The sequence below is a fragment of the Ruditapes philippinarum genome, unplaced genomic scaffold (assembly GCF_026571515.1).
Source record: "Ruditapes philippinarum isolate M1 unplaced genomic scaffold, ASM2657151v2 ctg100_1_1_1_1, whole genome shotgun sequence".
Taxonomy (NCBI): domain Eukaryota; kingdom Metazoa; phylum Mollusca; class Bivalvia; order Venerida; family Veneridae; genus Ruditapes; species Ruditapes philippinarum.
The window spans coordinates 424,991-449,688 of NW_026860686.1; the positions used below are offsets into that span (position 1 = coordinate 424,991).

The 24,698-nt window shown below is 32.2% G+C and overlaps 1 protein-coding gene across 3 annotated transcripts in view; it reads right to left on the minus strand.

Moving 5' to 3' along the window:
* Positions 1 to 7,743: 7,743 nt before the first annotated feature.
* LOC132713065 (excitatory amino acid transporter-like) overlaps positions 7,744 to 24,698 on the minus strand; it is a 75,314-nt gene continuing 58,359 nt past the window's right edge. For all 3 annotated transcript variants that reach the window (XM_060695530.1, XM_060695528.1, XM_060695531.1), the window contains 7 exons: positions 23,692 to 23,899; positions 22,266 to 22,540; positions 18,265 to 18,391; positions 12,347 to 12,580; positions 11,637 to 11,831; positions 10,025 to 10,159; positions 7,744 to 8,493 (listed from right to left, as the gene is read on the minus strand). In XM_060695530.1, coding sequence (XP_060551513.1) covers positions 8,283 to 8,493; positions 10,025 to 10,159; positions 11,637 to 11,831; positions 12,347 to 12,580; positions 18,265 to 18,391; positions 22,266 to 22,540; positions 23,692 to 23,899 — 1,385 coding nt within the window. In that variant the 3' untranslated portion in view covers positions 7,744 to 8,282. The remainder of the gene's footprint in view (positions 8,494 to 10,024; positions 10,160 to 11,636; positions 11,832 to 12,346; positions 12,581 to 18,264; positions 18,392 to 22,265; positions 22,541 to 23,691; positions 23,900 to 24,698) is intronic.

Consider the following 24,698-nt stretch of genomic DNA (forward strand, 5'->3'; position numbering starts at 1 on the left):
TACTGTTTTATTGTTTGTTTTATTGAACGCATTTGTTTGTGTACATAAAATCCAATTTCATTCCTAGTTTTTGAGCAAAACTCAACTATTCTCCACTTTAAAATCACATCGTCTAAAAATCAAAAGGTCTAGATGTAATTGCTTAATGTACCGTATTGAAACGCATAATACAACAAAGATGTACTGTGTTAACAGTTTGTCCCACACAGATTTCCGTACTCCTACAAAAAATGACAGTTAATCCTCGGAAACAAACACACTCAAAATTGTTTTTTTCTAACAACGTGAGGTATTTGTTCGTTGTTAAACTGACTTCTAACCCTAACCCTAAACTTACTTTAATGCGTTCTTACACGTAAAACCCCAGTCACACTAGAGCTTACGATTACTTGCGACCACCGGCGACTTGTAAATCTGACGATCATCAGCGATTGTCTCCGACCAAAACCCTTGACAATTGACAATCGCACGACAAGTCATAAGCAAACGTACGATGGTCTCAAGTTTGTGTGGGATTACTTACGACTACCAGTGACCTGTCATGCGATCACTTACAACTTGTCCTACGACCCTCGCACGATAACTCAAGGTTACTCAAGATTATCAGTGACTAGTGGTAATTTGTAAAGACTGTCGTAAGATTGTCGCACTTCCGAACGACGATCGTGCGACAGCCTTAGACCTAATACGATCACTAGCGACCTGTTTGATCGCAGGGAGGTTTTTGTGCAAGCTCAAAAACCTCTCTACGACTGAAATTGGTCGTGGGACCTAAATAAGATAACCTGCGACTGTCAAAGATCACCGATGACCGTCATAAGACGTTTCAAAAATTGCCCGCGACCAAAGGTCACTGGTGATCGTAAACTGGTCTTCACTGGTCGTAAGCTCTAATGTGACTGGGGCTTAACCTAAACTTGTCTATGCAATCTTAGCCAAAACCTAATATGACTCTAGGAGGAAAGGTTAAAGTTCCGAGGTCTGTCTCACAATGTAGGTGAAACACACTAACCACTGACCTCGGTAAGTCAGGTTAACCGGAGCACACACACACGCACACGCGCTCGCGCATGTACAAGGGAATTCTGCCTTGATACAGAAGTGATATTGCATAGTCCAGCGTCTACAGTCGTCAATATTTGTGAAACCAGTCAGATTTACTTCAAATTGCTGTGTAGCAATATATAGTACTACATTTAGCCACATCAGATGGAAGACTATTATACATTGTCTTATCATGAACTAATAAAGTGAGCACTAACAGCAGTAGTCTATGGCATCCTTGTGATAGACTGACCCCCTTTAATTTCAGTTGAATAAAGCAGTACAATGTATCAGAATTTAACTGAATTTGCACTGTATATCCCATTTAAGGTAAAAGAAATAACAAGTTTATTTCCATTTTGTTTTTATTGTACTATTTCAGAGAAAACAATGGTTGACAAAACAACTAGGTGTTAAGCAGATATATACATAAGCTAATTATTGCAAAATGATGATTTTTTTTAAATTTGTTATATAACAAAAAGATGGGAGTAAAATTGATAAAAGATCCTCAACTATTAGGCTTGAATAAAAAATGGGAAAACGAGGTAACAATCTGGCCTCTTGAAATAAAAAAAATGTTTCCTGATGAATTTTTCCTGGAACCATAATTATATATACTAATATAATTGAAATGCCTGTGTATACATGATTTGACAATTTTAAAATATTTAGTTTGCATTTTTATTTATAATTTAAAAAGCGAGTCAAGATAATAAAAATTGACACTTTTTGTTTGTGAAACTTGAAAGATCCACTGACAAACCTCTGAAATTATGAAATGCTAGTCTCTATGGAGTATTGTCTTATTTTTTTAATTTTATTTATGTATTTAACACACATGGTCACTAAATGTATGATATGAAAGTGCTACATTTATATCCATGTGAAATCAGCATTTATTGAAATTATACACAATTACTTTGATTTTAGACAAATCTTGCAATGAACATTGGTTAAATGTCATGTCTGCAGTGGAAGTAAGTAGTGCTTTTTTATATTAGAAATATCTTGTCTATTCTAATATTTTAAGAAATCTAATTTGATAAGAATATTTAAAAAAAAAAAACGTGCCCTATTTTTTTTATTAAAAGCAACATGGAGTGACAATAACATGCCTAAATCTACAGTAACAATAAAAACAATAAAAAACCCTTACAAACAGTCAGGTACATGACTTTTTTTATATAAAATGTATATATACACAATTCAAAAGAGAAAAAAAATATAATGTGGAACATCTGAATGATTTTTCTGTGCTATGAAACATCTAATTATGTGCCATATTTCTTATTTCATGCCAGTCAACGAAACACTGTATCCTGTCAGTGAAAATATAAACTGTATTTTTCACTGTATAACATCTTTAGTCGTTGTAAAACAAATTTCATCAAATAACATGGAATAAAAAGAAAAAATGTTTTCTATGAATATAGAAAAGATATAAACATATCTCACTTTAAAGGTAAATATTTCACTGGCATGTCATGCTGGTGAAAATATTCAAAATTCCTTAAAATTTCAGTGAGATATTATCAAAATCAATTCCAAATCATAAATGAAATACCCTTCTCAGTCCGGGAAATATATGTACATACTCCACTGTTCACAATTATAAGTACACACTAAACAAACAGTTTACTATACCAAAGTAAATATTAACAAGGGGAACAAACAATAAATGTACTTCATATATTGGCAGCCATTTTGTTTCGATTTCAACAGGGGGGACAATTGTAAAGAACATAAAGACTATACCCTGTGGAATGAAAAAAACATATATGCATACACAATGTAAAATTATACATATACAATGTAAAGTTAAGTGTTCATCCTTTACAAAGTCAAAACTGTTGCTGTCAATTTTATATGAGCCGTGCCATGACAAAACCAACATAATGGGTTTGCAACCAGCATGGATCAAGACCAGCCTGCGCATCCACGCAGTCTGATCAGGATCCATGCTGTTCGCTTACCAACTCTATTACAAGTAGAGAAACTGATAGCATGGATCCTGATCAGACTGCACGGATGCGCAGGCTGGTCTGGATCCATGCTGGTCGCAAACCCACTATGTTGGTTTTGGCGTGATGCAGCTCATATCAGTCTTAGGTAATTTACAAATTTCAATCATTGTCAACATCGGTCCCTCTTTCAATCTGGGTCCTTACATTTTTATGTCTAGGAATTTTGAGATCAAAATATTTAAAATGAGCACCCATTAATGTTGGGTAATTCAGATTTTAAAAACACTCTTATATAAAATTAAATGATCAAACAAGCTGTTGTATGCCCTGAATTATTCCAATGGTAGTTTTTGTTTGTTTGTTTTTTTTACACTGACACATTACTGGTCCTACTGCCCCAAATGCAAGTTTTTAGCAGAATATTTAATATAAATAATGTTAATGAAACATGTAAACCTGTATCTTTTAGATAAATACCCAAAGATATTTAAATACCCATTGTTATTTAATATTTTAACACCGAAAGATTGTATAAATATCGAAATCTTAAAATATCCAAAGTATATGTAATCAATTTATATTTTATCTGCACCTATGCCTTATATAACTTTACTGACACCTAAAACTTAGCCATTTCTTATATCTTAGATGTAGACTGGTCTAAAAAAATGGCTAAAAAAAGATTTTTAACCTATTTTACTTCATAAAATTTAATTTGAAAATAAGAAACATGGACATAGTCTACCATGTGCAAAACAACAACATCATTGACAATATAAATGTATATGTAACAAATATAAGCCACGTCACGACAAAACCAACATAGTGGGTTTGCAACCAGCATGGATCCAGACCAGTCTGCGCATCCGCGCCGTCTGATCAGGATCCATGCTGTTCGTTTTCAGTTTCTCTACTTGTTATACTGTTTGTAAGCGAACAGCATGGATCCTGATCAGACTGCGCGGATGCACACGCAGGTCTGGATCCATGCTGGTCGCAAACCATCTATGTTGGTTTTGTCGTGACGCGGCTCAATTATAAGCATTTTACACAATAGACCCTAAGCAATAAAACCACTAAATAAAATTATAATAATAAAAAAAGATAAGATAAAAAAGATACAAATTACATTATATGGAAATAAAATAATCTCTATGCAATAATGATTTCTTTTTGTGCATTTAAAAATAGAATGTTATTTGTATTAATCAATGAGCATTTTGTCTTTACAACCTTTTAATAAAGGGACAGTGTGGAGGACCCTGGAGAAATGCGAACATATGAGAGGCTAGGAATCCAGATATACAGAAAACACAATCATATTATTTTTAGTGGCAATTAATTTTTATCATTTGTTTTCCACCAATCTAGTCACTTCTGCAAGATTTTTTCTGTTGCTGTTGTAAAGTTACCACCATAATTATTCACTTACTCAAAATACTAAAGTAAAGTTGGAAACTTTACAAGATCTGTTAGCTTATAAAAAAATACTCATTTTCAGGTTTTATTTGAACATTATTAATGCACAATATTTATGATGCCTTTTAAGTGACTCTTAGGTCCTGCTAATTGGGAGTTTCTGTAATGTATTGTTGATTGTAAAAGATAATCAATATGTTGATATAAACATATAAAATCTGGGTAATTTACTGGCCTATCTATACTGATGGGAGGAAAAAATTGTTATATTTAGACTGTGCAAACACGATGAACGTATTTTCTGTTTACATTTTATTAATAATGTGTTTTTGTGTTGTCTTTACATATGGATCTACCTTCTGTATTAATTTCACGTCACAAGATTCTCCTCACTGAGGAATAAAAAAGATAAAATCTTTCCTTAACAGTAAAATAAGTCTAAAGCTTATATATGATTATTATGTTAAAATGATATACACATATATATACAAGCAGCACCACATACTTATTCACAATACTAAAATATCTTAACTATTGCAACAAAACATTTGTTCTCTTCTTCACAATCTGATCAAGGGAAATGACTCTTAATTAATATGTAAGTCTATGTCATCAACATTTACCTCCCTTGGTACTACATCAAGCATGGCAAAAGTAATGACTACAGTGCCTTCTCTTCACTTACATGATTATGTATTTTTCATGAAATCACCTAGAGCTACCCAGTATATCATTTTCAGACTAACATTGACAATGCTTTGATAATTCTAAAATCATATACTATACCAATCAGAAATTAGATATAATACCTAACTGATGAGTGAATACATTTAATGAAATTAAAAATAATTATACAAGTGATTTTTTAAAAAGAGATTCAATCAGCATAAAATTTATATGTTTATTTATGATGATGGGTAATTTCTCAAATGTTACACAGATATTTTCAAATGGAATTCATGTAGTAATAAATCATTGAAAACAATTAAACATTGCAATTCTATTTTACTTTAAACACAACGTCTCTTAAGGATTTTTTTGTAAAACCAGTAGTTGTGGATGTATGATTTAGTGTTTTTTTTAATGAAATAGTAAAAAAAGAAAATACAAAACACAAAATTTAACTGACACCCTCAATTCTCAGATGATCATAATTAAAATACAAATGAAGCTCTATGTATGCAGTCTGCTTTATACAATGAGGTTTTCATTAAATTCTTTTTCGTTTGGTTAAAAGTCATACAGTCACAGTAATGTTTTAAGCTATCTACAATGTTTACTGGTACAGGAAGACCTCTACTGCCCCTCTGTGCATTACGTCAGGCACAAACAGGTATCCCAGTAAAACAAGACCTTTGGTAAGCTAGCTGGATATCACCCTTACTTGACAAAACTCACAAGTCACTTGCCACATTTGAACCCACAGCTGTCAAAATCAGGTGCTTCAAAGACAGCAAGTGACTTTAACAACTCTGCCATAAGGAACCCATTTTCCAATTTAGGATTTCAGAAAATTCAACTGCCCGTACACAGGGAAAATGAATTACCAAACCATCTGGTGTTCACTTTTTAACAGAACCTCTTCATGATGTTGGGAGTTTATTTTGTTTACTCCCATGCAAACATTTATAAAGAAGACATTAAACATACATAATCTTTCATCATCTTTTATCTACCGGTAACACTTTTAGACGACTTAAATGAAGTAAAGAGTATACACTGCCTAAAAGTAAAACTTTATGAAATTTCAATCATAACTTCATTCTAATATCAAACATCAATAAACATGTACAACATATATCTGGATTTTCTAACTGTATACTGTAATGAATGAATGAAAACTATGTATACAACAGTCTAAAAAAAAACAGGTCATCAAAATTTGTAGTATTTATCTAATACTGATTTTGTGAAATCGTTTTGTAGGCGTAGAAACATGTAGAAATCCAAAAATATAATAAATATATATATTTAGAAATACCAAAGTGTTCATATGCTCAAAGTAATTACTAATATACAAAATATTTATTCATGTAGATCTACTTAAAGAAAAATATAAAAAGACTACAGAACATGTTACTCTATATAACAAGAACCACTGCTGAACAAGGACCATGCTCTCTATATAACAAGAACCACTGCTGAACAAGGACCATGCTCTCTATATAACAAGAACCACTGCTGAACAAGGACCATGCTCTCTATATAACAAGAACCACTGCTGAACAAGGACCATGCTCTCTATATAACAAGAACCACTGCTGAACAAGGACCATGCTCTCTATATAACAAGAACCACTGCTGAACAAAGGCCATGCTCAACATTTTTCTTATTTAACGATAGAACATTGTTGTAAAATGGTTTCAAAAACATATTTTTGTCAACAGAAATGAGTTAAAATTTCATATTTGACCTTGACAGTAAAGGTCATTTACAGATCAATAGATCAATGTACATAGTTGTGTCTAAGTGGGAAGACAATCCATTCATTATAACAAAGTTTTACCCAATTTGTAACCAAAATCGAGCAATATTGAAAAATTTGACCATGAAGGTCAAGGTCATTTGTGAGTAAAGGTCAAGTTCAGTCCCATCAACTTGAAGGTCTTGTCCAAACAGTTGTCCAGTTATGAAGGCAGTCCAGTGAGAAAAAATAAAATAATGGCCAATGTTTAAGATTTCAAACTGCAACAACAAGATGCATGACCTCATCCACAACATGGACTCCGCTTCTAAAGAAATAAAAATAAATGATACAAATAAACCCAGTGAAATAATAAAGGAGTCCGACTTCATTCACTTTTTTGTAAAATGCATCTTCTACAGCACTAAAGATACATTATAAAACAATAACCTTTTTTTATTAAACTTATTCTCAGATTTCAATTCCATGTTTAAAAATAATATTGACTTTCCAAAGTAGTTTTATATTTCCTATTACCTCCCTTTTAATTTGTTCATTGTATTACCTTCCTTTCAAATATATACTTTCTGTTATTTCCCTTTTTATGTTTCTTTTTATTATATGGACTTTTCATTTCACCCCTTTCTTATTTAATTCTGCTTTTTACCACACAAATTCTGCTACTTCTTTGAGCTCTTAAGGTGTAAAATTTGATATACATGTACTGTTATCTCTTTTCCAGCTATTTAACACAGATTATTTTCTTTAATTAGACATTTAATTCAATATTCACTTCATCACAAAACTTATATAATCAAAGAACAAAATGTTAAGATGTAAAAAAAGGTTTAAAGAGCAAGACTATTTTCTACACAATCTTTCATTACCTAAGCTAATACCTTTTTTATAGCAATCATATTTTAATTGTAAAATGAAAATGTTTTTTTGTACAGCTATTCACAGACAAAACAACAGTTATGTTAATGCAAAAAGTATGAGGAGACCTTCCAAGAACATAAACATGTACAATGTATTTGAATGTTATGTAACTTTTCAGATTAAAGATTTTCTACATACCCGATCAAAAAGGTTGATACCAGTATGATTCAAGTGTGAGAGAACATAGACCATTCCTTTTAAACATAATACAATCTAGTTTTAACTGACAATAAATAAAAATATTAATACATTCTTGATGTGCTAAATGATCAAACTCCTGATTGCTTTGAAACAATGAATGCAGGTCAATGTAAAGGTCACCAGACTGGTTTTAATAACAAATTTAGGTCAAAGTAAAGGTCACCAGACTGGTTTTAATAATGAATTTAGGTCAATGTAAAGGTCACCAGACTGGTTTTAACAATGAATTCAGGTCAATGTAAAGGTCACCAGGCTGGTTTGAAATTATGAATTTAGGTCAATGTAAAGGTCATCAGACTGGTTTAAATTATGATCTTAGGTCCGGGTAAAGTTCATCACTAGCAGCGCCCTCTGTTACATTATCTCCTCCATTCCTCTTTCCTTCATCCATCTCTCCTAGCTCCACCTCAATCATATTGTGTTTGTCAATTTCTGCCAGCTCTGCTTTCGACAGGTGAGCCACTACAGCTGCACCATAGCTGTCCCCTAGCACATTTACAGAGGTTCTTAATCTGTCCCTAATGGTGAAATAAGTAGAAAAAAAAATCAAACAGGTTAAATCAAATCAATGAGTTAGAGAATCACATGCCAAAATCAGATGAAAACTTCAATAATTAACTGAAATCACTACAAATCCTTCATGGAAAACAAATTGTGTAACAAATTTTGTAGTACTTCATGGAAAAACAAAGAAAGCTGTAGTGCACTTTGAATATCAAGGTGAAAATTTGAAGTTTGTTAGCCAAAAGCATAGAGTCTAAATCCCTGCAAAGATGTGCATGCTGGCTGGCTGGCCTGGTAGCAAGGTTGTTCCAGCATTCTTAAGAATAAGTGAGCTCCTACAGTTGAGTTCACACTAAACTTCCCACCCTTGTGCACTTCTAGTGCACTAGAGCTGAACTAGAAGTGCACACCAAGTGCACTTTGTGCAATCTTTAGTGTGAACTCAACTGTGTCTTACTTTATTACAAATTTACTTTTTTTATATTATATCTGCATACACTGCTGTTTACAGAATAATGTTATGTAGTTATCAGTTAAATTAATAAATCATATAGACAGATAGATCAAATAACATCTGTTCTAATAATCACATCATGATCTATTGAATAACCTTTTCATTATACATATATGCAGCACTTTTTTACATTTAATTACATCATCATCTATTTTTCATAGAACAATCTGCTCCTTAGATCACATGTCATTATGAAAACAGATGTATTGAAACACAAAAATATCACTGTCATATTTATGGACAGACAGACAGACAGGACCAACTTTTTACCTTAAGTAGAGGTGGTATCATAATCATTACACTTAGAAAAACTATTTATTTCAAAAATTTACAATTCAATTTACAATATACAAAAATAAGATCTGCCAGAAAGAATAGCCATAATATTTATAAGTGTGATTCTGAATGACTTAATGTGAAAAGGTTTAAGTAGATTAATGTATCATAAAAGAGCCATTATCAAGATTCTTTATCTATGTCTTATATTTGGCATTAATGTATATAACTAGAACAGATCATACGAGCCTTGGATAAAACTAAAAAAAAGCCTTTTGATATCAGTCATAAAAGTAAAACTGTCATATACAGTATGTCTTTATACTCTTGTGTAGTGGGTGATTACAAGTGATTTTTCATAACAGTTACAGTAACACTGTTAAAGCTGGTAATATTTTCCTATGTACTTTGTTATAATTGACAGATGGTCTTTAGCTCAGGGTTAGCTGTACTGATTATACATTTTCTGAACACTCACTAACCTGATCTGTGCAATTAATTACAAATTTTTACTCTAGTTTGCTCACAAATAATCTAGGATAATCTGCCTTTAATTTAAATATAATATGTGATAAAACACGGATGCTTCAAAATAAATTGGTAAGACCCAGCATGAAAGGAATGCTTAATTAATATAATGAGTTTTACACCAGGCTCTATAAATAGTCCCAACACTTAGCTCACTGCAACTAAGTTATTATAAAGTAAGTACAATAAAGTTAGTATAAAGTAAGTACAATAATATAAAAACTTACAAGAACCAGTCTACTGCCAGAATGAGGCTGACATCTTCTACAGGAAGTCCAACAGATGTTAGAACCATCAACATGGTAACCAGTCCAGCACTAGGAATGGCTGCAGCACCTATAGCAGCACAGGTCGCAGTCAAACTGTAATATATAATCATTTTAACTTCATATTCTATAATATAAACTTAATTAAAATCAAATATAGTTTCTTTACATTTAAAGCAAACCAACTTTAAGTAATATGAAATCTCCAACTAAAGAACAAATGTCCTACAAGGAATTACATAAGACCTGTACAAGCAGACATCTTGGTAGAACAACCTAGAGTAAGACAGCCACCGGGCTTCCTGAAATGAATGTATATAACATAACAAAGTAGATAAAACCCATTGCAAAAACTTCAGATAGTAGAATTAAATATTCCTGTCATGACTTAACATATACGGCAGTAAAAGTATGGTAACTAGGCCATTGTGTACTTTCTGTCAAATTTTGTTTTCAATCTCCATGCAGGCAATGCACAGAAGAACTTACCTACAGCAAACTATTTATGAAATGATTGTGTACTGCCTGCCTTGTGTTGTACATGTAATCAGGAGCTATTGCAATACTAGTATTCTAGCTCAAAGTTAGTAACATTTATCAATTGGTATAAATTCTAACCATCCAAATCAGCTAGACAGCTCAAAACTTTTAGAATCAGTCAAATATCTTGTTTGTAATACCTTTATACTAATGAAAAACATATCTTTCACAAGTTTTATTCCATAATGGAGAAACCTGTTTAAACCAAAGAATTGCCAACAAAGCAATATCAATAACTTGACACAAATACTGTTCATGTAGAGATATTTGATAAACATGTATACTATCATAATGAAAACCAATGATCTTCTCACCTGTTAGCTCTTTAAAAAATCAGGACTAATTACATGGTCACTATAAATTAAATTCTCTGTCCTCAATGCTCACATAATGCAAAACCCTCTCAACAAACATCACTACCAAATCTTAAGTCAGAAGGCCAAAGTGTTTTTTATTCACTGAATGGACAATTTTTTGGTAGTGAAGTGACTTATTCATATAAAAGCCATTGTGTACTAGCATAGCAAATCTAGGCCAAAGCTTTTCTCTTGATGTTGGTCTGACAACTTCTGGTCAAGGCCACAGTGATCTTGACCTTTGGCCAACTGGTCCTCAAAATCAATAGGGACCAACCTCTGACTGTAGGTCAAAGCATTCTATAGTTACATGTATTTGCTAGACAAGCTCTTTGTGGTAAAGGCCACTGACTCGTACCTTTGCCCTCTAAATCAGATAGGTGCCAACTCCTAGTTCAGATTAACCTCCATAGCAAAATTGCACAAGCTTTTAATGGAAACAGCCATGGTGACTTTAACCTTGATCCTTGACCCATCTGACCTCAAAATCAATAAGGACCTCCTACTTGTCATGATGACTATAGGCCAGTGTTTTCTTATAATGGCTTGGACAAGAAGATGTGGTTAGATGGACAAATGCTGAGAAAAGCAAAACATATGCCCATTTCTTCAATTCTAAGGGAAGTAACTTGCACTAAACTTCAAATATATATATTTTACTTAGCAAGTTATCTTACCTGACAGTGAGAATCTGACCAAATGAGAGTTCTATACCATTCATCTGAGCAATAAAGATTGGTGCAACAGCCTCGTACAGTGCTGTTCCATCCATGTTGATGGTAGCACCAACAGGGAGCACAAACCTCGTCACACGCTTGTCTATTTTCATTGTGTCCTCCAAACACTGGAATGTCACTGGAAGTGTTGCCGAACTAAAATAACAGACTTAAATCATAACTTCAGTCTTATAATTCTTTAATACAACATAAACATACATTGATAAATAACTATTAATTATACTTTAAGAAAAACAGTCAATAATAATTTGAATCAATGCTGAACAAATATCCTATATATTCCTCATGAATTAACAATGAAAATAACTTGCAGTTTATCATTGTCATACATGTTTTTTTTTCTATAAATATTTCAAAATCTATTTATACACAAGCAAAAATTCTACATACACTGTATAAATAATGAAAAATATATTTGACTTGAATGAATTCTCTATAATTAGACTGCATACTATAATATCAGTGTAATAATGAAATTAAAATTACTCACACACTTTTAAACTGTTACAACTTAATAACAGATGTATATGCAGTATTTTTAAAGGAGAATGACAAGTTCATTTATACAACTATTTTACAAATCATTATCCAGTATTATTGGTATAACAAACTTTATGACAGCAAATTTTAAGGTTTTTACTTGTGATTACCTTGAAGCTGTAGCAAGGGCAGTAATCCATGCCTGGAAAACAGCTTTGCATAGTATCAGCGGACTTTTACGTGTGATGATAAAATATGTGAGAGGTAGTGATACAAGGGCGTGAACCCCAAGCCCTGCTACCACGGTAACAATGTATAGACCAAGACGTGCTGCAACAGCCTGAATATCTTCAAGTTCTAGAATCTTCCCACAGATCAAAAACATGATACCAAATGGTGAATACCTGAAAAATATTATATCAAATGGTGAATACCTGAAAAATATAATATAAAATTGTGAATACCTGAAAAATACTATACCAAATGGTGAATACCTGAAAAATATTGTATCAAATTGTGAATACCTGAAAAATAATTATACCAAATGGTGAATACCTGAAAAATATTATATCAAATGGTAAATACCTGAAAAATATTTATACCAAATGGTGAATGCCTGAAAAATATTATATCAAATGGTAAATACCTGAAAAATAATTATACCAAATGGTGAATACCTGAAAAATATTGTATCAAATGGTGAATACCTGAAAAATATAATATAAAATTGTGAATACCTGAAAAATACTATACCAAATGGTGAATACCTGAAAAATATTGTATCAAATTGTGAATACCTGAAAAATAATTATACCAAATGGTGAATACCTGAAATATATTATATCAAATGGTGAATACCTGAAAAATAATTATATCAAATGGTGAATACTTTCTGTAAATTCTTTTGGAAATATAAAAATGAAAAAAAAAACCTTCTGCAAAGGTTGATAATATAATACACTCAGAATTAAATTTAATATGGATTCTTGTGTGATTCTTAGCCTGATTTCAGTGAAAAGAGTTTTTTTCACTTTTCATTTATGTGTTATTTTTCACAATAAAAATGATTATGGTATTCTGGGAAAACAGGTAGAAGGAATGATCTGAAAATTTGCACATAATTTATCAAATGGAACAACATATTGGAAAAAAGAATTCAGTCCTATCATGTCACAAAACCTCAGTGGAGTAAGTCCCTTAAAAATTATTTAAAAAGTACATTTTGCCATTTAAGCCAACTGACATACAACTGGTGAGAATCACTGACAACACTCTGTTTCCTACATCACTCAATTTCTAGACTTAAGTCAGAGATAAAAACAGCACCATGAAATCTATTCTGCAAATATTCTCTGCAAATTGGGAACAATAACTTAAGTATATATAGGTCAGTAAATGTCTGTTATAGCTTGTATTTGTTGGAATTTTCTGCCAGATTTTTGCATGCTCTATCTCCCTATTGTCAAGAACATTTACGTGACTCTTTCAAAATTCACCACCAGCTCTGGCAGAATAATAAATAATTGATTTAAGTCAACACCAGCCAGACAAGAGAACTTAATTGCTTTTACGCATCCATATATCTTCATTTGGGTAAGAGAATATGTCTAAAAATAATTAAACATAACAAACTACAGCTTTATTTCACAATCATCTCAGTCAGAGCACTGCACTCGTCTATATGTATATAAATAATGATATTCCTTACTACAATATAAATAAAGATATTCCTTACAAGTATATATAAATAAAGATATTCCTTACTAGTAGATAAATAAAGATATTCCTTACTAGTATATATAAATAAAGATATTCCTTACTAGTAGATAAATAAAGATATTCCTTACAAGTATATAAATAAAGATATTCCTTACAAGTATATAAACAAGAATTTGTAACAGAGTTACCAACGTCCCCCGCCCCGGGAGTTTTATATGAAGCATAAAATTGTGCTATTTCAAAAGATTGAGGTATGGATCTCAGGACATTCAGTCCAAAATCATGATCAATGCTAGATCTGCAAATGTAACAATAAATTTGTTAAAAAAATAAAATGAAACACGGAATTTAAAAATCTATCATGTTAAGCTTTGACCTCTAAGTGTGAACTTGACCTTGGAGGTAGGGGAGCAGGTGTTGTGCATGACATAACGTCTTATTATTGTGACTATTTGTGCCAAGTTATTTCAAAATCCCTTGAACTATGAAGAAGTTCTAGATTCAACACAAAATATACCCTATAACAGACTATGTTAATTTTTTACCTCTAAGTGTGACCTTGACCTTGGAGGTAGGGATGCAGGTGTTGCGCATGACACATCCTCTTATTATAGTGACTATTTGTGCGAAGTATTTTCACAATCCTTTGATCTATGAAAAAATTATAGACCTGACACAAAATATACCCTGTAACAGACTATGTAAGTATTTGACCTCCAAGTGTGACCTTGACCTTGGAGGTAGGTGACCGGTTTTTGCGCATGACACATCATCTGATTATTGTTAACAATTATGGCAAGTATTTACAAAAGTCCTTCATAGATAAGAAAGTTATGGACTGGACACTACATATACCCTCAAATAGACAATGTTGACCTTGAATGAACAAGTACGACCTTGACCCAGAAGGTACGGGTCTGGTTGTTGCGCATGACACATCGTCTTATTATAACAAACATTTGTGCCAAGTTATCTCAAATTCCTTTGATAAATGACAAAGTTATGGACCGGACACGAAATATACCCTGTAACAGACTATGTTAATATTTGACCTCCAAGTGTGACCTTGACGTTGAAGGTAGGCAACTGGTTTTTGCACATGACACATCGTCTGATTATTATGAACAATTATGGCAAGTATTTACAAAAACCCTTCACAGATAAGAAAGTTATGGACCGGACACGAAATATACCCTGTAACAGACTATGTTAATATTTGACCTCCAAGTGTGACCTTGACCTTGAAGGTAGGTGACTGCTTTTTCCGCATGACACATCGTCTGATAATTGTGAACAATTATGGCAAGTATTTACAAAATCCCTTCATAGATAAGAAAGTTATGGACCGGACACGAAATATACCCTGTAACAGACTATGTTAATATTTGACCTCCAAGTGTGACCTTGACCTTGAAGGTAGGTGACTGGTTTTTGCGCATGACACATCGTCTCATTATTGTGAACAATTATGGCAAGTATTTACAAAATCCCTTCATAGATAAGAAAGTTATGGACCGGACACGACATATACCCTCAAATAGGCAATTTTGACCTTGAATGAGCAAGTGTGACCTTGACCCTGGAGGTAGGGGTCTGGTTGTTGCGCATGACACATCGTCTTATTATAATAAACATTTGTGCCAAGTTATTTCAAATTCCTTTCATAAATGACAAAGTTATGGACCGGACACGAAAGTGTGACGGACGGACGGACGGACAAACAGACGGAGCCTATTTCTATATAATAAAGATATTCCTTACTAGTAGATAAATAAAGATATTCCTTACTAGTTTATATAAATACATGTATAGATATTCCTTACAAGTATATATAAATAAAGATATTCCTTACAAGTATATATAAATTAAGATATTCCTTACTAGTAGATAAATAAAGATATTCCTTACTAGTATATAAATAAAGATGTTCCTTACTTGTATATATAGAAATAAATTCTTTGCTAGAATATAAATAAATTGCTTGAGAAAGATAAGAATGCAGATAAATGTGTCTTTTAGGACCTATTACTGAACACAAGCTATAAACACAGTATTGTTGTAATTTTGCCAGATACTAAAATTTTGAAGGTTCTAGAAACAAAGAAGTTTTAGTGAGTAAAAAATTTCAAGAACTAGTAACAGCATGGTTGCAATGGGCCCTCTATAATGAATTGAATCTCATCTTTACCTTTCAACAGTTTTTGCCTGACAGGCTACATTATCTGCCATCTGGGTGAATATACCTGCATGAAGTAAAGCAAAACAAACTGGCCCTTCTTTGAATTTGGGACTGTACATTGTTATTTTAAGAGATAAGATTAATGAATATTTTAAAAGTAAGAGGCATCTAGTTAATGTAAGACACAGAAAATCTTGTTTTGATTAAGGTACATAAAATTAATAAGGTCAGTCAATTTTTTTGCATCACTATGCATCACTCCCCTACAATAAAAGCTTTATGGAGATAACAGACTTACTACATAACAAGAGCAATCAGTTTGAAAAGGAGATAACAGACTTACTACATAACAAGAACAATCAGTTTGAAAAGGAGATAACAATTACAACAAGACAAGGACAATCAGTTTGAAAAGGAGATACTGACTTACTACTTGACAAGAACAATCAGTTTGTAAAGGAGATAACAGGCTTAATACATGACAAGAGCAATCAGTTTGAAAAGGAGATAAAGGACTTACTGCATGACTAGACAGGAGATAAAGGACTTACTACAACACAAGAACAATCAGTTTGAAAAGGAGATAACAATGATACTTACTACATGACAAGAGCAATCAGTTTGAAAAGGAGATAACATACTTACTACATGACAAGAGCAATCAGTTTGAAAAGGAGATAACAGACTTACTACATAACAAGAGCAATCAGTTTGAAAAGGAGATAACAGACTTACTACATGACAAGAGCAATCAGTTTGAAAAGGAGATAACAGACTTACTACATGACAAGAGCAATCAGTTTGAAAAGGAGATAACAGGCTTACTACATGACAAGAGCAATCAGTTTGAAAAGGAGATAACAGACTTACTACATAACAAGAACAATCAGTTTGGAAAGGAGATAACAGGCTTACTACTTGACAAGTACAATCAGTTTGAAAAGGAGATAACAAACTTACTACATGACAAGAACAATCAGTTTGTACAGGAGATAACAGACTTACTACATGACTAGAACAACCAGTTTGAAAAGGAGATAACAGACTTACTACATGACTAGAACAATCAGTTTGAAAAGGAGATAACAGACTTACTGCATGACAAGAACAATCAGTTTGCTAAGAGATAACAGACTTACTACTTAACAAGTACAATCAGTTTGAAAAGGAGATAACAGATTACTACATGACAAGAGCAATCAGTTTGAAAAGGAGATAACATACTTACTACATAACAAGAGCAATCAGTTTGAAAAGGAGATAACAGACTTACTACATAACAAGAACAATCAGTTTGAAAAGGAGATAACATACTTACTACATAACAAGAGCAATCAGTTTGAAAAGGAGATAACAGACTTACTACATGACAAGAAGCAATCAGTTTTGAAAAGGAGATAACAGACTTACTACATAACAAGAGCAATCAGTTTGAAAAGGAGATAACAGACTTACTACATAACAAGAACAATCAGTTTGAAAAGGAGATAACAGACTTACTACATAACAAGAACAATCAGTTTGAAAAGGAGATAACAGACTTACTACATGACAAGAGCAATCAGTTTGAAAAGGAGATAACATACTTACTACATGACAAGAACAATCAGTTTGAAAAGGAGATAACAGACTTACTACATGACTAGAACAATCAGTTTGAAAAGGAGATAACAGACTTACTACATGACAAGAACAATCAGTTTGCTAAGGAGATAACAGACTTACTACTTGACAAGTACAATCAGTTTGTACAGGAGATAACAGACTTACTACATGACTAGAACAATCAGTTTGAAAAGGAGATAACAATTACAACAAGACAAGGACAATCAGTTTGAAAAGGAGATAACTGACTTACTACTTGACAAGAACAATCAGTTTGTAAAGGAGATAACAGGCTTACTACTTGACAAGTACAATCAGTTTGAAAAGGAGATAACAGACTTACTACTTGACAAGAACAATCAGTTTGAAAAGGAGATAACAATGATACTTACTAAATGACATAATAAGGAAATAATAGACTCACTAAATAACAAGAATGATCAGCTTGAAAGGGAGAAACTTATTTACAGCATAACATAAACAATCAGTGTGAAAAGAATATAACTCACTTACCCTATAACAAGGACAATCAATTTGGAAGGGAGATAATGAATAATCAATTTGAAAAGAATGTACTTTACTTACCACATGACAAGAATGATTAGTTTCATGACAATATCGTTGAGTATATCAAAAAAGTCGATCATAACTTGGCCCCTTGGTCCCATCTTGCTGAGAAATATTGAGAAACCAACACAAAAACAAATCAATCCTGAAATATATCAGAAAACAACACATTACAGACTAGCATGTGGTATTATGATATTAACAATTATCTTAATAAAAAATAATTAGGACAATGACCTGAATAATCTATATCAACATTTATAGTAACACCATATAGGTCAGTATTCAGCAGTAACTTTTTTTGCCTTATAACAGAAAGAGGTTTTTTAGAAACTAAAACCAAAATAGTATAGAAATCCAGTCAAATGAAAATGTTCGATTAATGACTGATTTTGTAGTAATAATTGCATTACTAATGCAGTAAGGGTTTCTTTTGCACATTTTGGTCTCTTTTTTGGTAATTTATGTGGATTGTAAGCGCCATTTGCAATGAGTTAATTATTATCTTTGTTATGACTACGAAACTCAAATGGGAATAAGAAAACAAACTGGGAAACAACAATATCTTATCAACCGCAAATCTTTCAATTATGAAGATTTCCTTTCATCAAAAGACCCTTAATACTCCTTTAAATTGAGTAAGCTTTGCCTGCTTATCCTATCACAAGGGCAAGTAAAATCCATATAGCACTATATAAGATCTCATTTCTATTGTACTCAATTGTTACTGTAGAGAAATTAATTTGCTTAATAGGAAAAAAATATTAAAGTTTTTTAACAGAACAGAACAAATATTAAAGTTTTTAAAATGTGAAAATGTTACAATTCTCAACATCATATAAATTACTGTTATAAATCATATTGAAAAGCATTAATATTATTATAGCCCAAATACTGTCCAAAATTAATGATGCAAAGCCCTAAAACTACCATAAAAAAACATGATTTAATTACAAACAGCTCCATGCATTCTTTCAATAAAACCCCAAATCCCTACCACCCCACCCCCCACCTCAAAACTTCAAAAAAGTAAAATTAACATAATAAAATTTAAAGAGCAATTGGGGGCAAAATTGTTAAATGTTATTTTAAATCATCCCTTTAGGCTTCTTTTTCATGTGGATTAACTACTGAAATAACATGTTCTAGGGAGAATGCTTGTGCCCTAGAGAAACTTGCCAAAATTAACCAAGCCTAATGGCATCACTTAAACCTTGGTTTCTCCAGTTAATTTAAATAATTAGCTCTGACGTGAAGTAACACTACATTTTCTCTATTTTGTTACAAATACAATAGAAAAAGAGAGAGAGAACCAAATATAGAATGCAAAGCATGCAAAAAAAAGACCAGTGTAATTAATATAAATATTCCAGAAAATTCGTTTCTATTCTAAAACGAATTTTTTTTTATTTAAGAAAGAGATGTAGACAAGTTTTTGTTTCTTTTTTTCCAATAAAATGTTTTATTTATAATTCTGAAATTTACTTCTTTCTCCCTCTAAACATTAAAGGGACTCCACTGAATGAGGATTTCTGGACATGGCAGGACTGTCAAGATTTTATACCATTTGAGCCGCGCCATGACAAATCCAACATAGTGCGTTTGCGACCAGCATGAATCCAGACCAGCCTGTGCATCCGCGCAGTCTGATCAGGATCCATGCTGTTCACTTACCAACCCTATTACAAGTAGAGAAACTGATAGCGAACAGCATGGATCCTGATCAGGCTGCACGGATGCGCAGGCTGGTCTGGATCCATGCTGGTCGCAAATCCATTATGTTGGTTTTGTCGTGACGCCGCTCATTTGATGTGGGCCCATAGCAACAACATATGTGCAAATTGTCAGATCATTCCCTTACCCCATTTTTCTTGAAAAATAATGTCTAGTGTGCAAAATAAAAGCTCACTGTTCTTTCCAGATTAATCATTTTTGAAGTGCAAAATGACCTACAAATGAAAAGCTTTTTAAACACTTTAAACTTAAATTTGATAAAAAAAAATGCTAATTATTGATTTAAAATGGAATGTTTATTATTTATTTTCAATGGAATTCTAAGTATATTTCTTAATTATCTATTCATATATTTCTGTTTAAAAGTACCCCAGTTGATCTATGTATGATTGTCAAATTTTACGGTTTTTTTTTTGTTTTGTTTTTTTGCTTTAAGAGCTCAGTGGATAGCTCCTTTAATGTATTAAAGATGTTATGAACTAGAAATGTGTCATCATGCCACGGATGCCCCTGCATGCAGCCAAAATTTCAAATGTTATAATATTTAGTTCCAAATTTGTTTGCACAAATTATTTTTTTCATTCTAAGTTCAAAGCCCTTAAAACTTTTCAATGTTAACACAAACCATTTTTATACAATGTTCAAGGCACTGAAATTATTCAGTCTTAACCTTTTGAAAATAGCATATTGCATATTTGTAGCCAAAATAATGGCTATATACATTTCCACAAAAGTATGAGTGCTGAAACTGAAAGTTCAAAATTTTTCCAACATTCAGGAAAGATAAGTTTGTCCAAAATCATTGAACCACGACCAAATTCAAACTTAAACTGCTTATTCCTAAGATGTATCTATATTATTTTCAAAGTGAAAGGGACATAACTCTGCCAAAAAATCATCAAACCATGACCAAATTCCAACTTGACCTGCGCATTCCTTTGACATATTCATATGTCAATTTTGAGTTGAATATGTAACACTGTTGGGTTGATAATGAACAGAAACTGTAAATTTCATATCATTTTTAAAGTGAAAGGGGCATAACTCTGCCAAAAATCATCGAACCATGACCAATTTTGACCTTGACCTGTATTTCCTCATGACATATCTATATGTCAAATTTGAGTTTAATATGTGCAACGGTTATTAAGATAATGAACGGAAACTGATGATGACGGAAGGACAGAATGACGGAACAGGGTAACACTATATGCCCCTGCCATTATATGGCGGGGGCATAAAAAACCTTCTACGAATCAATTTAGACATTAACATTTATATATAGAAAACATTATAAAGATAACTTAACAAATACAGTATATTCTAAAATGTTTGATATCTTAATGTGAAGGTTTAAAAGGCATCCATGGGGAAAAGATTATGTAAATGGGCAGAAAATGACATGTTCCAATTCAAAAGCAGCACTTTTACCATATTACCATAATAGTGTGGGAAGTCATGAAGTTCAAAATCCATTTTTCATTAAAGGAAATATTGGTAAATGAGCTTCAAATCCTGAATTGTCTGTCACAATGTGTTACTGTCATAATGTGTTACAGCAGATATTTTAATTTTACAGTATGCTTAAGTTTGATATTTGAAAATATTGATAATTGCTATTCAGTCTTTTTTCAAAGCAGCATGCCTCAAGATTCATGTCAATTTTCATAAAAATTTTGAAAATGTATTAAGAAGTAAAATATTTTTTTAAGTGAACAAGGAACTTTCACATTGCAAAACGGCACTTACAATTCACGTTAATTACCAAAAAGAGGTCAAAACATACAAAAATAGCCCTTACTTGTAGAAGTTAAAATATGTAAAAATACCACTTGCTCGAATATAACATGTAAATCATTAATTGAATCTTGAATCTTTTTACTTTTCTTAAAACCTTTGTACATTTTTCTCAAGTTTAATTTTCTTGAAATATTTTGGCTCATCTGAAGACGTGGCCAGCTTTAATATGTTAATAAACCTCTTTTGAGTACAGACAGGACCTGTTACATTTTAAACTATACACAATCTAGATAAATACAGTATCAATACATAGTGTCATTAAAAAATTGGCATTTTTTTCTTCTTCAAATAAACATGATTGGTAATAGGGAATGCAGCTTCTCAAACATATTTCCTGCATTCTCTTATTCAAATTAGACATATTCAGAAATAAGGATTTCATGCATTTTAAATTTTTTTTCTAAAATTTAAGTATTTTCCAGAAAGATTGGCATAGCATATCATTCAGTTTAGAGAACCTTTATGAAAACTGAACATTTAATTACCAAGAACGTTTATTCCATTTCCATATTTCAGTCCACGTTTTTCTACCATCTCGACATATTCTACAATCTGCTTCGTAAAGTTACCGTCTTGGCTCGTGTATAGTGTTGCATTAATACGCTCACCCGTAGTCTCGTTTACCAGTATTGTTCCGTTAAGAATGATGTCATCAGTGAAAGGTAATAATTTAATACGTTTCTTTTTCACTTCTATATCTGAATATGATGTCTTCACATGCTGAAACATGGCCTGTGCCAGGTTGTCTGGGAAAAAATTCCTGTAAAATTTGAAAATTGAATTGTACTTTAGCTTAAAGTTCCTGTTAATGAAAAACTGTATCAATTTTATCATATTTTAAGAACTGATAATTACAGCACTGGTGTAGTACATATTTGATGGGGCACAAATTAAAAGTTCATATCTCCAACAAGGGCATTAATTCTGACAAAAAAGGTTACAAGTACAGTTATGACCCTTGATTATTGTTATTTACTTGAAGCAATTTCTGTTATCTGTAACCAACTCCTTGGTTCATAAGGATCATGATTATATATCTCCAAGTCCTTACTGTATTCTCCAACACAATATGTAAGGAAAGTAACCATAGCAACTGGTCACTTAGCATTATATACTTAAGAAATAGTACACAGCATTGAGTGCTTTATAGTATTAAAGTGACCAATAACTCAGCCTGCAAACATTTAACAGACAGAAGCCCAAGGCTCAGGTTCATTTTCTGTTTCTGGCTGACTGGGAGGTCACTATAATGCCATGTGGTCAGAAAAACTGTGTGAACATTATGGCAAAATGTGGAAATCATATTGTTTTAATCACAATTTCTTTTTTCAAATGTTCTGTAAATTGTTGGCAGTCAGCTTATATTACATGTGTATTTGTAAAAAAGTCCTCGTGGTTACATGCCTCTAAATTTTAGCAGTCCCACCAAAACATAATAGTGCCCACTCAGGCTGACACAAGATTTTTTTGTCATACAACTAGCATCATCGTGAAAAATATACTATTGAATGACCGACTGATACTTATATAAATAAACAAGAGCAACTGCCATGCATTTTGTGGCCAAGTAGGAAGATTATACATCAAGAACTTTAGAAGTTATTATCAACGTTAAAGTTTGCCAATGGCTATATGCCAACAAGAATCCGCCATTACTGTAACAATACAATACAAAAAATTTTTTTTTTTTGAAAAAAAAGTCTAGCTAAAAAGAAACACATATTCGTTTAAGGTATAATATATGTAATTATGATTCTAGAATTTACAGATACCTGGTAATTTATATCATATTGGATAAGACCAATTCATCACAACACTAAATCTATCAAGCAATGCGTTAATTATAATTACTGTTTTGCACTGTATCATCTAAAGTAATATTAATTACACAAAGTGATATTAATTACTCACCTAATGAGATCAAGTAATGCATCAAGGGAGGTAATTCTACTGTCTCCCTCGGCAACAGCTGTTTCGTCCTTCAAAACTGGGTCACCAGGATGAATAGAGACCACCAGAATAACGCCTATGATAATTGCCATGAAAGTTGTGCCGAAGTAGTACAACAACGTCCTCAATCCCATGTGACCACTTGCTTTTGCATCCAACGACGACACACCTGTGAACAATAAAACTTTAATTTATTATTTAATAAAACCATCTTTGTTAGTGAAGAATTACTGTAAAAATAAACTTACTATACTAGGATCCTTCCTATTTACCAGACAATCAGTTTACCGGACAAAATCTTTTTCTGTCGAATAGTACTTCATTTTTGTTTTGTTTTCAAAAGTCATCCTGTCTGAATCTCACACACACTGTCCATTTCAAAGTAAATAAGAACAAAATTACTCTCAGGTAAATATTGTTGATTCAGTTCTTTAATTACTAACATGCCCTTTTGTTGACTATGTTATTTCTTGACCTGGGGAATAATGTGTATTGATCATGCCCGAATATTGAGGCCTTTAATTTTTTTTTTTAGTTTACATCTTCTCTGCGTTATCTCAGCAGACAATCATAACATAATTTAATGATAAAAGTATATCTAAATTTAGTCCAAACAGTATTTTGTTGTTGTCTTTTACAAAGAAATGCAAATTAAAACTCTTATAAGGAAACGGGTTATGGAAAGGGAGGAATTTCTACATGAAATGTAAATCAAATGAATTATCTAGCTTTAACAGGCTTCATGATGACCAAAATGAAACTGTATGGCAAAGAACAGAATTCCAATTGAACATCAAAAATTTTAATACATTTTACTGATTTATGAAGAATCAATAATTATGTTAATTGAGTTAAAAATGTTAATTTCCATTACACCCCATATAGGCCTCTTCGGAACAAGCATGGCTACAGTGTCTATTTTAGTGACATCTTTGGGTTTTCCAATATCTTAACCTTGCCATTCAACG